This window comes from Dipteris shenzhenensis, chromosome 19 (genome assembly GCF_047967505.1).
Source record: "Dipteris shenzhenensis isolate YYH24624 ecotype China chromosome 19, Dip_SZ_1.0, whole genome shotgun sequence".
NCBI classification, from domain to species: Eukaryota; Viridiplantae; Streptophyta; class Polypodiopsida; order Gleicheniales; family Dipteridaceae; genus Dipteris; species Dipteris shenzhenensis.
This window is the reverse complement of record NC_141614.1, coordinates 35,269,448-35,282,252: the sequence shown is the minus strand read 5'-3', so window position 1 is coordinate 35,282,252 and position 12,805 is coordinate 35,269,448. Positions and strand designations below refer to the sequence as shown.

The 12,805-nt window shown below is 45.0% G+C and overlaps 1 protein-coding gene across 7 annotated transcripts in view; it reads left to right on the top strand.

The window, feature by feature from the left end:
• The first annotated feature begins 711 nt into the window (after positions 1–711).
• Positions 712–12,805, top strand: part of LOC147890394 (protein NEOXANTHIN-DEFICIENT 1) — a 75,587-nt gene continuing 63,493 nt past the window's right edge. For 2 of the 7 annotated variants that reach the window (XM_087390599.1, XM_087390596.1), the window contains exons 1-3: positions 761–1,019; positions 1,221–1,307; positions 9,397–9,499. In XM_087390599.1, coding sequence (XP_087246725.1) covers positions 1,256–1,307; positions 9,397–9,499 — 155 coding nt within the window. In that variant the 5' untranslated portion in view covers positions 761–1,019; positions 1,221–1,255. Of the gene's footprint in view, positions 1,020–1,128; positions 1,190–1,220; positions 1,419–9,396; positions 9,500–12,805 lie in introns of those variants that run through there. The other 5 variants (XM_087390597.1, XM_087390600.1, XM_087390603.1 and 2 more) reach the window with 5 other exon arrangements.

Genomic DNA, 12,805 nt, shown 5'->3' with positions numbered 1-12,805 from the left:
CATTTGAGTGCCTTATCTGACAACTTGTGTCTAAACTCCACGGGCACATGGGCATATGCAACATAACCAAAAACTCTGAAATGGTCCACTGAAGGCTTTCTCCCATGCCATGCCTCATAGGGAGTGATTGTCTTCAAAGCCTTTGTAGGAGCCTGATTTAAAATATAGTTGGCACACATGAGGCCTTCCAGCCAAAACTTGTGAGGCAACTTCTTACTTGTGAGCATGCATCTATCCATTTTCATGGCGGTGCGATTCTTCCGCTCAGCTTTGCCATTCTGTTGAGGTGTAAGCCTCACTATAAGCTGATGCATGATGCCTTTTTCTTTCAAAAATGTCTCAAATTCATGAGACATATACTCCCCTCTCGATCTATTCAAGAGCTTGAAAATGCTTGGGTGGTGTGGACCACCACATCTGGCGGCCATCCAACAATTCTATTTCCTCGAGACAGGTGGTGAAAGCGATAGCACCACGCTTCCTTGCAAGTAGAGGCCGCCCTCCACGTGGCATGACCCCTCTCTGATTTTAAAATCACCAACCTAAATTCTCTCACGCATGTAATGCACATGGATTGCACGGGTGTTTTGAAGGCGACATTGCACCGGGAAACCGGTGTTTTGTAGGCGACATTGCACCGGAAAACCTAAAACCGGTTAGATCCAATTTGGTGACCGTAGATCTCCAAAGGGAGGAAAAAAAAAAAGTATCCAATGATTTGGAGATGATTGGATAAGCTCAAACTCAAAAAGATGTTTCTCACACACTCCTGTCATCATCTTTGTTCTTGCGGAGAATCACGCCGGAGATGTACGAAGATTTGCTAGAGATTATGCCGGAAAAACAAGTTCGGATCATATCTTCTGCCTGATTGATTTCTCCGGCGTGTTCCTGTTGCTTCAATTTCCTGATCATTTGCTCGGATTTTGCATTTTCCAATCCATCGATTGTCCCTGATTAGGTGCACACTGCATTCTCGAAATCCATCAGTATTTGGAGCTGGCCCGTCGAATTTTGAGGTCTGTTCTTGCTCTCGATCATTCGAGATGCAACTTTCACGTCTTGTTCAGCCTGTTTAGCTGTCCCCGATCACGGCATTTTGTTGTGCGATTCGATGTGAGCTTTGCTTTCGCCGTCCCTGATCAGTTTTGGAGGTGCGAATTCAATGTGGAGGATCCGAAACTTGAGAGTAATCCAATCAACGTTTTTCTATGTTTCAGCTGAATGGCGTTGAGTCTCTGCCTGGGCCAAGTTCATGACTTTGATGGGACATGGAACAAATGATTTGGTCGCGAAGGCAAAATCATGTCCGTTGCATGCTTGTAGTCGTTTACTTTTCCGTTTCCATATATTCCGGATAGCGTTAACGATGGGAAATATGAAGTGAGGAGCGTTTGCAGCGGATTGCTGGCCTTGGAGTACGATATTTCAGTCTTTTTCTGTCGTCTGATTCTCTGCCGGTCTTGAAAGGATAGTTAATCATCGCACGCGAAAAAAACAATATATTGTCTTTTATGGAAAAATGATGTTGCCCGTTTCTCATTTTACCTGAAATTGATTGGGAGAACCTCCGTCAATCGTGTAGTTGTTGGCCTCCCGGTTTCTTCTATCTATCTTTACCATCTTTCCGCGTTACTACCATTAAGAACGTCTTACCGTGGAGTACGTGCTTTACGCTATTTGTTGTCGTGAGTAAGGTTTGCCTCAACAGCGCAACAGACCCAGATAATAATACTTATTGTGCGAATCACTAGATATGGATCTGTGTAATCGAAAGTTGGGCTGCTACTACCTACCCATTGAGGACCATAGGAACTATAATAACAGATTCATTAACGTGGCAGGCAGTAAGGGTCCCTTCGTAAGTCCAAATGAAGTTGGAGCCCCTTTAATTGGGAGACAGAGTTAAGTAGAACAAGCACTCATTTGCAAAAAAACAGTCCTTAAATGTATTCCATTCAGTGCGTCCAAGATGTTTATAGACGAGCAAAAATTTATCTTTGAATATATAAATAGCTAGTCTTCATATTTTCGAATGGTTGAATTTCTCAGGCAGTAGCGTGATTAATGGTGGGCTTGTTTGGCGTCATGTCAGTTGAAATCAGATGTAATCATATTGGGGCAAATATCCTCTTCTAGAGGCCTGGTGTCCGACCAAGTATAACAGCTTGACAGGGGTAAAGAAAGCGAGCGGCTTGTACCCTATTTTTTATGGATCACACTGGACCTTTTTTATTGATGATGGTGGGTTTTGTTTGCCGTTCTGTCACTTGGAGACCAGGTGGGGAGTGAAGTGTCAAGAGATAATCAGGCAGCATACACGTCATTAGGCCTGCAGTGGAATAGGGTTCCCACAGATCACACCAGCTCACAGATCTCACTCCACACAGTGCAGACAACTAGATATACAAGAGAGACACAATCTAGAATATGTACAGCAAGATAGACAACGAAACGTATATTACTAAGCTCCACCAGTGCAGACGTGGGCTGGTACAATTGTCACGAAAGGTACTCCATGTAGGAAGCTTGGGGTATAACCTACCTATAGCTGTAGTGCTGCACAACCGAGCTATCTACACTTTCTGTCACTCTCCCTCCTTGCTATGCCTTGTTTAGGCTTCAGTGGCTTTGCTCGACAGGGCTTTATGGTGCTTGTTATGCACAGGCAGCAGAAAAGGGTGAAAGGAGAGGTGCACCTCGAACCAGATCTGACCTCGGCCCCAAATGACACCAGACCATGCATCCTGGCTGACCTGAGAAATGGTCGATTAAGTCTCCAATAGGGCAGACCCGTAGGCAGCAAAGGAATTCACAGAAGATAAGATTGATTGCCTAAAAGAGAAGATACCACAAATGACATGGGATCCAGATGTTATCTGGAATATTCAGCCATTCTCAGTGCCTAGTCGGGTCTGCTCACTGGCCATACCAGGCCTATAAATACCCCATTACCATGCGCTTTCTGGGCCAGATCTGCTCACATATATGCACAGCCTAATGTGATTCCCATATGGCAGACTTGTGAGCTGCCCACATCGCAGCCTAAATGCTGTCCAAGTGGCAGCCAACCCTTGGCCCTTTGATATACCTACATGTGGCTGTCCTATATGGACATCACACCAGGTGTCTGCCAATTCCTGAGGAGCGTATCTAGAGAAGCAGGATGTGTGGGTGTATGGTCCAACATTGAAGGAGTGCTTTCAAGGGAGCAGCTGGAGAACTTCATACAAGTGGCTATTGGGCCCACCTTGGGCCATTGAGAGGGGGTGTCAGACGTGCACAGTCTTGCAATGCCTCCCATGTGATCCCCCATATGAAGATAAAAGGGCTTGAGGATCTCCATATGTATTTATCCAACGAAACACCAGGTCCCATTGAGCATTGCCCGTGACAACGGCCATGAAACATCTTATCCTGATGGAAACTTGGGTTGGTGTCGTTGCTCTAAACCCTGCCGATAGATAGGTGACCTATAAAGTCTCTTGCTGAAAAAGTGGATGGCTCCCCACTCCAGCAAGAAACCCTGACATCACCCTTCTATTCAGCTAGCTTTCCAATCTGCAGCCAAGAAGAATCAGACTATCTTCCATCGTGTGTCATGCAGCAAACAGAATCTTTGAGATTCATAAGTACCACTTGTCATGTCAGTTAATGGAGTTTGTGTGTGGTGAGCTGAGGATCAAGGCAAGTCCTGCATGCCTGGGTCCGACAAGGCCCTGGTATCTTCTCTTCTCCCGTGAATATACTGGGGATCCGCACTTGAGGTAGTGCCAAATACATGGAAAGAGTTCTCCATGAGATGTCTGGTGGGTGTACATGCCACACACAATAAGCTGCCTCCCAAAGCAAAGCAAAGTAAGTCACGAACTCATGATTCCAGGCCATCTTCAAAGAGGGAAATGACCAACTATCTGTCCCCCTCATAAGCTAATAATAACGAGGATTTTGACAAGAACCAAACACTGTGGGCCTGTTTCAGCTTGTCATCCATCTGGCAACTCTGTTCAAAGGTCCTTAGCAAGAGACCCTTGTGGCTGCTCCAGAAACTTTGAAGCTGCCTCTAGCTGGCCTTGCACAAGGTCATTAATTGGATCTATCACATACATCTCCAGTGTGATACGGTTGGGCCTCAATTGGAATTGGCCTTTTGATCAACATCACCTCTGTTAACAAAGTTTTCTTGAAGACCTCATCACCAGCTGCATGGCCATCTTGCAGTAGGTGCAGAATGCTTCTGCAATGAAGCCTTATCCTCTATCTACCTCCTAGCATCTAAGAACACCAAGACAATCAACGTGACAAAAGCATGCCACTAGAATCACCAAAGAACGTTAGAGACTCCAAAGAATCCCACTAACATCCACAGCCATCTTGCAGTAGGCATCGAATGCTTCTGCAATGAAGCCTCCCCCTCTATCTATCTTGAGGGTCTTTGCTCTCCATTCTCCTACTATCTGAGAACTCCAGGACAATCAATGTGACACAAGCATTCCTGTGGAATCACCAAAGAAATATAGATGAATTTCGACCCTGGGCACACTTGGAGTCCACCGATTCTCATGTGCACATGGCTATTTGTGTAGCCTCAGTTGGGACTTTGGCTCAATGTTGCTTGCCTTAAGAGCAAGCCCAACATCTTTTGAAGTGCCCATGATAAAAGTTCATCAAACCTCATCATACCCATGTAATTTTGAACTGATGCTCTAGTTGGTATTCCACGCACCATCATGCTTAGTATCTTGCCTATCCTCATTTCCACCGGTGATACCGGCTATCTTCCAACTTCTCAGTCCTACTGATTGAGCAACTCCTGCTGTCCACACTCGCAAAAGCAGCTGGATCTCTAGGCTGCTCTACGTTGGACATGAGCATGGTTACACCGCTATTTGCATACCTTACCTTATTGCTCTCATGCCCAACATAATGAACAAACTCAAGGCCTCTTAGTTACCACAGTATTTGCCTCATTAGCCTCTCTTGAGTTACAGTGTTTACTTCATCTAACTTAGCTCCTCCTCAGGCTGATGTCTCCTCCTTGCAACCCCGTGCTTAGTGTTAAAGCATAATACAACAGAAGCATCTTCTTACCCCCACCATTTGAAGAGTTCTCACTCTCATCTGAAGATTAAGTGTCATCCTTCTTGGCTTGTGCTCATTGGGCTACCCTTCCCTTTGATCTTGCCCTTGCCCAATCCAACTAGGGTCTTGTTATTATCTCTAGCAAGTATCTTTGCACGACCCTATCCTGCACCAATATATCCCCCTTCAATCAATCTGTTTGCGGTTCTCATACTTGTAACATGCAGGGACTTGCTGTGCGGAAATAGATGAATGCAGAAGGAGAACACAAGCATGAAAGACACAAGAGATCTTCCTAACCATTGTACACTAGTTTGTTTATGATGCTGGCATAAATGCCCTAAGTACTGTCTGTACAGGGTTGCCAAATCGGCATACAAAACTGAGCTGAAAAACTCCTCTTAACTGCGACTGTGGGAGAACTAGCCATGCTGCTGAAACAGACTGCCCAACCCTTCACCTTGCTGCTGTCCACACCCGCCTGTGCTTCATGTGGAGGCTGCCAGGGATTGTGACCTGTTGGCGGCGGATTCGCTGCTGTCTTTGGTCCTGTACAGGCGTTGCAAGGGAGCTGGAACAAGGCTGGAACTGAATGGGAAATAAGATATCTTCACCTTATCTTCACTAGGTGGCTCCTTATCTTCACCTTTGATAACAAGATAATTGCTGTTGTCAATTTACTTTCCCACCTGAAATCAGGAATGGGCATTCATGAAGCACTTGGAATCGAGAAATTCAGAAATTTACAAATTGACATATAACACTGTGAATGACTGGAAAAAAGCACATTGAATTGACGCTGGGCTATTTTTTAGGATTCGGGTTTAACTGCACAGTTTTGCTACGTTGACTGCTACTACTAATAACTATAGATGAGAGAATGAGACCCTGCCGTATGAGCCTTACCCTATTTTTCTCAATATAGGCCCTGGTGGCACTTTATATAGTTGGAACCCCCTAGTGGTTGTAGTGACCGTATGGAAGATCACATGCTGCCATAGTGGGCAAGGTTAAGATTTTCATGGATCAAGGAATTTGACTGGTTGGCACATGCGCCTAGCACACCGTATGCTGTGAGCAAGCTTTGAAGATGCAGGTTGCAGTTGCAGCTTTACTTTCTCAGTCTTACAGACAGCTGACATTGTATTGTGTTCTTTATATTTAACAGGTGGTTCTTTTCTTTTGGAAAAAGTTAGACCAAAAAAATTTCATGTTCGTTTGTTCGTCTACTTTCCCTTGCAAACTACTGCTAGGTCTGCTGGTTATACTTTGACATGCATCACAACTCAAATCATCACCTAAGTAGAAGAGGTTTAGGGTTTATGTGCAGCCGTATCATTTTGATATTCAATACAAAAAGAAAGAGATTGCATACGCTTATCTAGAATGAAGGTGTACACAATGACTTCTGGATCTACCATCTACCAAGATTAGGTGCATGGCATTCAAGAAGAGTATGTGTGCAACTGTTTGAGAGCACCTGTATATACAAGTTTTGCTAGACACTTAATGTTAGGATTACTAGTTTGCTAAGACACTTCATGATAGGATTATCCAGAGTGAGATATGTCAATAGATGCCTTGTGAGCACAGTAAAGTAGATAACAAGCTCCTGGATAGGTTATGGCAACTACTACCCAAGAAGGAAACTGAGTACATTTAGTCATAGATTTTATCACACGTAGACCTCTGATAGTTCGGACAGCCTTTATATCATTTACAAGTTACAACACACCTATCAAATATGCCCACTACATTCCAACTGGGATTTGATACGTGTTATCTTAGGTTGCATAGCAATTTATAGATCACGTGTTTAAAACCATGGCTTTCCTCATTTGATGGTGAAAAGTATATTGTGCTCTTTTGGTAGGAGTTTTGCACAGTTTCCAGCACATATCTCATCTTCTTATGAACAATGTAAGAGGGTGATAGATTGTGGGAGACGTATCTATGATTATTTTTTCATGACACAAGAAGTTTAGGATAAAGGGCTTGGACATTCAGAATTCTTTAACAACAGCATGAAGCATTTTGTCAGATGTGATGTATGAATGCGAATTTGAGACACCTTCAGAAGTGCTAGACTTGCCTGTAATAAAGTAGCAAGCAATGAATGGCTTGGGAAAATGAAAGATTTATTACTTAAGGCCAAAAGAACAACATGCCCTGGTTTAAGCATCGAAGGTTTTGTCTTTAAGAAGGGGGTTATGTCCACTTGCACAAACCAAGCTATCATAGCCCCTATAAGTTTATATGGAAGATCTAAGAGTGAGCACATCAGTTGGAGCTTGCAACAACTTCCATTGGCATAAATCTTTGTAGGTATGCCTCCTTGAATGGCAATATTGACACGATACTTATCCATCAGTATTATGGGCCATGGCCTCTAAGGGCTATCCACAAGAATTGAGAGGAAGGATATCAGTTGGAGCTGCCAGTCACTGCCACATTCATAGATTGCCAAATCATTTGTGCATATTTCTACCTCATAAATAAGGAGGGTCACACCATCCACATTCCCCATCAGAATATTGGGTTTTAGAGATCAAGTCCTTTGGGATAGAGTCTAAGCTAGGTTCACACCAGTCCGCCCATGGACTCAGAAAAAGAATTGGAGGTTGGCCGTCGGGTGTGCTGGTTCACACCACCCGACTGTCATCAAGCTGGTTCACACCACCCGACTGTCATCAAGCTGCTAATTTATGTCACTGACTTGTGATTGGTGTAGCTGTTGGAGGAGATGGAATGGGCCAATCATTTAGTAGTTGGAGGAGTTAGCCATGGAGTGGACGGCCTTCATGGGTTAGACACCAATATTTTGTGTCAGTGTCCGGGCCTGTCCCTTCTATTGGGCCAAGTAGGACAACAGCCTTTCAGACCACCATTTGGAGCATCGCGGGCAGGTGGTGTGAACCCAGCCTAAATCAAACATCTCATGAGCCATCCAATGGAAGGACCCACCAAATGACGAGACCTCCTAGCAACCTCAAAGCTCTATGTAGGACCACCTTCATCTCTTTGGTGAAATGTTTTGACTGAGGAGTGAAGTGGACAATTTACAAAGGCCCTTGTAATCCAGCTCTTAAGGACTACTTGGAGGTGGGAGGGAGTACGTCCAAATGCGTGAGATAGTTTCCCAGTTATTTTAGAGCTTGCTTTGGCAATAGCAAGATTAGACATCCCTCATTGGATGAAGTTTTCGCTCAACCTTAATGAGGCCTCTACCATACATCTAATTTAGAATTCGGTACCTCTCTCAAACCAAAGGTTGGCAAAAGAGCTGAAAGAAAATAATGAGTAGCATGGTATAATGACCTTCACGTTCAGGAAAAAAGGTCGCATGACCTGGTTGACCTCATGATATCCGAGTGGGAGAAAAGGCGCATCAATGCTGTACTAGGAGGGGGGTAATCTGTCCATGTGTAGCACTAGTCTCTCTAACCATTGGCACGTGTGTGCATACCAGCATCTCTGAACTCCTGCAGCTGCTAGGGCCATGGAGGAGGATCGTGCTAGCCATGGTAGTCTACGTCACCCTTGAGTGCATTTTTTGACTCGGTACAGACAAGTGATGACCTGGAAAGTTGCATCAAGCTGCAGTGGGGATGACCAAACTCAGCTTGAATGATTCGCTGGGGACTGATGCTTACTGCGTATGATCCTCGATAGCATGAGACCGTGGAGACGGTCTACTTGAGCCTACTCTACATCCGAGAGATCTGGTCCCTAGCAAGGCTACTGTACATGCCTACTGGATGAACCAGGGAGTCAAAGAGGAGAGTCTTGGTCCAAGGGTCCCGAAAGTGTGGGTGGAAGCACTGTCTCTCCAACTTGGCCAACGTGACATCCTCCGCTCAAATGGGCCTGCATCGCCAGCCGCATCATGAAATCAGGACCAGAAATGAGACCCTAGATAAGGGTATGATGAAACAATCTCAACTGGTGAGCCATCGAAGTGAATTGTGGAGAGAGAGAGAGAGAGAGGGAGAGAGAGAGAGAGTCCCCTTGCTGCTTTCCTTTGTATACACTTTAGAAAGAGATAATGTACATGAGAGAGTATATTGATTGCATAGAAACCTTAAACCTTTAGTAAAAATTCAGATTTCGACAAACATCTCAATGAAAGGGTGCCTCAGATTTTGACAGACATCTCAATGAAGGGTGCCTTTCTGGTGTTCATGGTGTTTTACCAATGACTTTGAAGTGCATGTCGAGAATGTCTGCATGTGAAGCTCAAAATGTTGCAATTGATGTTTGGAATCAAGTCAGGGGAGTCAATTAATCTATGACAATCATGTTACTTTCTTTTAGGGACCAACATGAAAGAAGAAAATATTCACTCAATGGAAAAACCACAATTCAGTCGAGCGTGTTCTGGATATGGAGCAGGGCCGCCTTGGCATTTTAGTGGCAGGTGCACACAAATCTTTTGTTTTCTTCCTTTAAGCATTTTGTGTGAGTGAGAGAGAGAGAGAGAGAGAGAGAGAGAGAGAGAGAGATTATTACTGTCAGTTGGAGACCCAACAGGTTCTATAGGACTAAGGTGAGTTCATGAGAAAATTACATCTAAAAATAGCTGTCATCAACAATAGTTCATCTGTTTGCGTCCTGAGTTTGCTTGCCAACTCATGTACTCGGTTCAAGCGATATGCCAATACCTCCTTGATGTAAGCTTTTATCCTCTTTGGTGGCTGGTTGAAGAGGATGTGCAAATTTGTGTATGTGGACCTCTTTATTTCATAGTTCTCCCTGAATTGTATGATTGGACTTATTCTAGTATTACAAAGGTATTTCTCCCTGACGTGTTGATAGGCTCGATGTGTGGATTTGTTCTGTACGTTTTGTGATAGACATAGGCTGTAAACCCAATCTTCTCTTGCACATATTTTTTCATATACCAGTCTCTTCTTGTTCATGGGAGCTGGTTTGTAGATGGCTCTTAGATTCCTTTTAAAAAAAGAGAGATCTTCTCATTGAGATAATCTTGTCCCCCACAGGACAAAAGACAAAGAGGCCTATGAGAACATCCATAAATAGATAATGGGATCAAACCCTTTGTATGTGAACTAGTGTGAGGAGTGAAGGGAGGAGGACAAGGGACAGCTTGTAATCCTTTTTAGTTAATTTGGGGTTTGATGCATGGGCCTGTGGGCAATGCATGCAGCCCACATGGTACACCCCTTTGTATTTAATAGACTGAGAATCCTTGGGTTTGGATTTAAAATCTTTGATAAGTGCTTTTCCATCTTTGTAGACAGCCCATTTCCCTTCTTTGCGAGCGTCCTTCACTTTGTTCAATTCTATGGACTTCATCTTGAGCTGAATCGGGGTGAGCTTTTCTGATATCCATACCTTGTGTCTCTCAACTTATTTGTTTGCATGGGAATCTTGATTCTTCCGTTCTTGTCATTGAGTACCACTATAGCTTGTGTCCCAATAGGAGCCACAATGGTTACATCCTTTAAGTCCCATTCAATCTGAGGGGTTTCTGCTATGATATTATCAAAATTTTCTGCCAGGCTCCCTTCATGCCAATCTTCAGGTAATCCTCCAATGCGTAGACATCGAGCATCAGCCGCCCTCTTTTCTTGTTCTTGCACCTCTCCATATACTTCACTTTTGTTGTTTTTGCTGTCCATTGTCGCTGAGATTTCCTCTTTGATTGATTTGACCTCATTGGTAACCATGTCATGGACTTTGGTAACCAACTGTGGTGCAGGTGCTGCTTCCATGTGTATCTGTAGTACTTCCTGTATGATGTATTGTTTGCCATTTTTATCCATCTCCTTCACTTTCTTCCTGAGAGCTGCAACCATAAGTCTAAGCTCCCTTACTTCCGCTGTAGAAAATATATCTGCTCCTGTGGGCCTGAGCCAACCCTTCGCTTGTAGTGCAATGTGTATGTGTATGGGCTGGGTGCTGCGATGTCGGAGTAGGAGGGTTTTCTTATCAGCAGCAAAGGGGCGGCCCCCAATACCAACTCGCGGCGGCAGAAGCATCAGCAGCAACAGTTAGTCTCGAACCTAGGTCGCAAAGGGGACAGCCTTCTTTTCACACATCATCAGCCTAAAATAGCATCCACACCAATGCAAAATGCAAAAAATGCAGAATGGCAGTACTAAGTCCTAAGTACAACATAGTCATGTCGATGGTTGACTATATATCAATCTCAGCATCATCATCAACATCATCATCATCATCAGCATCAGCAGGACATCAGGGTGGATGAGGCAATGGAGGCATGAAGTCGGCAATAGAGTGCTATCGGCCACTCAAAGGTGCAGTCTTGGCACGTCTCTTGGTCGTAGCTCTGTGTCTAACCAAGGCTATTGTGACCCCCGTCGGTCGGGCTCTGACTCTAAACAAGAAGGGGATGTCCCCAAGTGTGATCTGTGTGTCAACCCTCTGTCTGAGTTGTCGGGTCATGTTACGCTCTAGCCGAGGTAGCATGACCTCGGAAGAATCAGTCGACATTTCCCTTATAGGATCTATCTCTGTAATATATGTGTTTGCGCTTCATGTAAATGATCGGGAGGGATTTAATGTCAAGGTCCTAGGTGAGGGCTGATAGCACCAGACTAGATAGATCTAAGACCAAGGGCCTAGTGCTAAGATTGTGCCTAGGGGCAAGGAATTAAATGCATCCCAAGAGAGGGGTGAAATGTTGCATTAGGAAGGCCCTATATGGATGACATGTGGCATCTAGATCTATCTAGGGATTTGGGGTTTGCTAAGGCTAGAGAGAGAAGAGAAGGATTTGATTCACGTGGATTTTGGTAACGTAGCTCTCTGCCTCGCTTGGGAGCCTTAGCATGAATTGGCTGGGAGGAGAATCATGGTGCTGATCCCGTGATCTGCAGTAGAGGCTAGAATAGGAAGAGAGGGTAACAATTGGTATCAGAGCCAGGTTACGAAAGGGGAAAGGTGGAGCGCTGGTGGCGAATCACCCGATGGGGACGATGAAAAGGCTGCAGAATATCAGACTGGCGTCGAAGGAGATCCAGCGCTGCCGACGATGTCCGTGAGGAGTGGCGCTCACGTGGAGATTCCTGATTATTGGTGAAGCGATGCGTTGATCGCAACGACGCTGTGCAGCACGTTGACCCACGAACGGGCTTACGCAAGTGATTCGACGAAGAGAGGGATGAAGAACGCAGAGTGGAGCTGTCGTGACGAGGGTCGATAGGCTGGAGAGAGCAGAATTGCGGGAGGCTTTCAACGCGGTACGTGGATTGGGCGACGCACAAGACCTCCACGCGACGGGCGGACCTGACAAACCACAGAGAAAGGACCGATTCCTTTGGTAGATCGACGTACGCAAGTGGCTCGTGAACGGGAAGGCCTGCAACGTGACATGTGTTTACTGGTATCTCCAAGGAGCAGCATCAGCTTGTGAGCGGTGTGCAGGAGCAAATTGCTCGGGTGAGCACGTAGTTAGGATTTGGCAGCGAACACGAAGGCATAGGACCCACAGGCTTCGGGATATCTGGCTGCCTCGACCCGTGCCAGTTTTCGATTCCTTCAGACAGATTTTGATCAGAGTTCATAGACCAGGGGGCTCTCTGTCACTTCTGTCAATGCTGTGTTTTCTTCTCTTGTTTTAGTTTGGTGATGCTCCGCTTGCATATGAGTTTCCAGTCTACGATGCTATAGGGACAGATTATGCCTGTGCAGATGCCTGTATACTTGAGTCTGTGTTAATTTGCAGAAATTTCCCTAG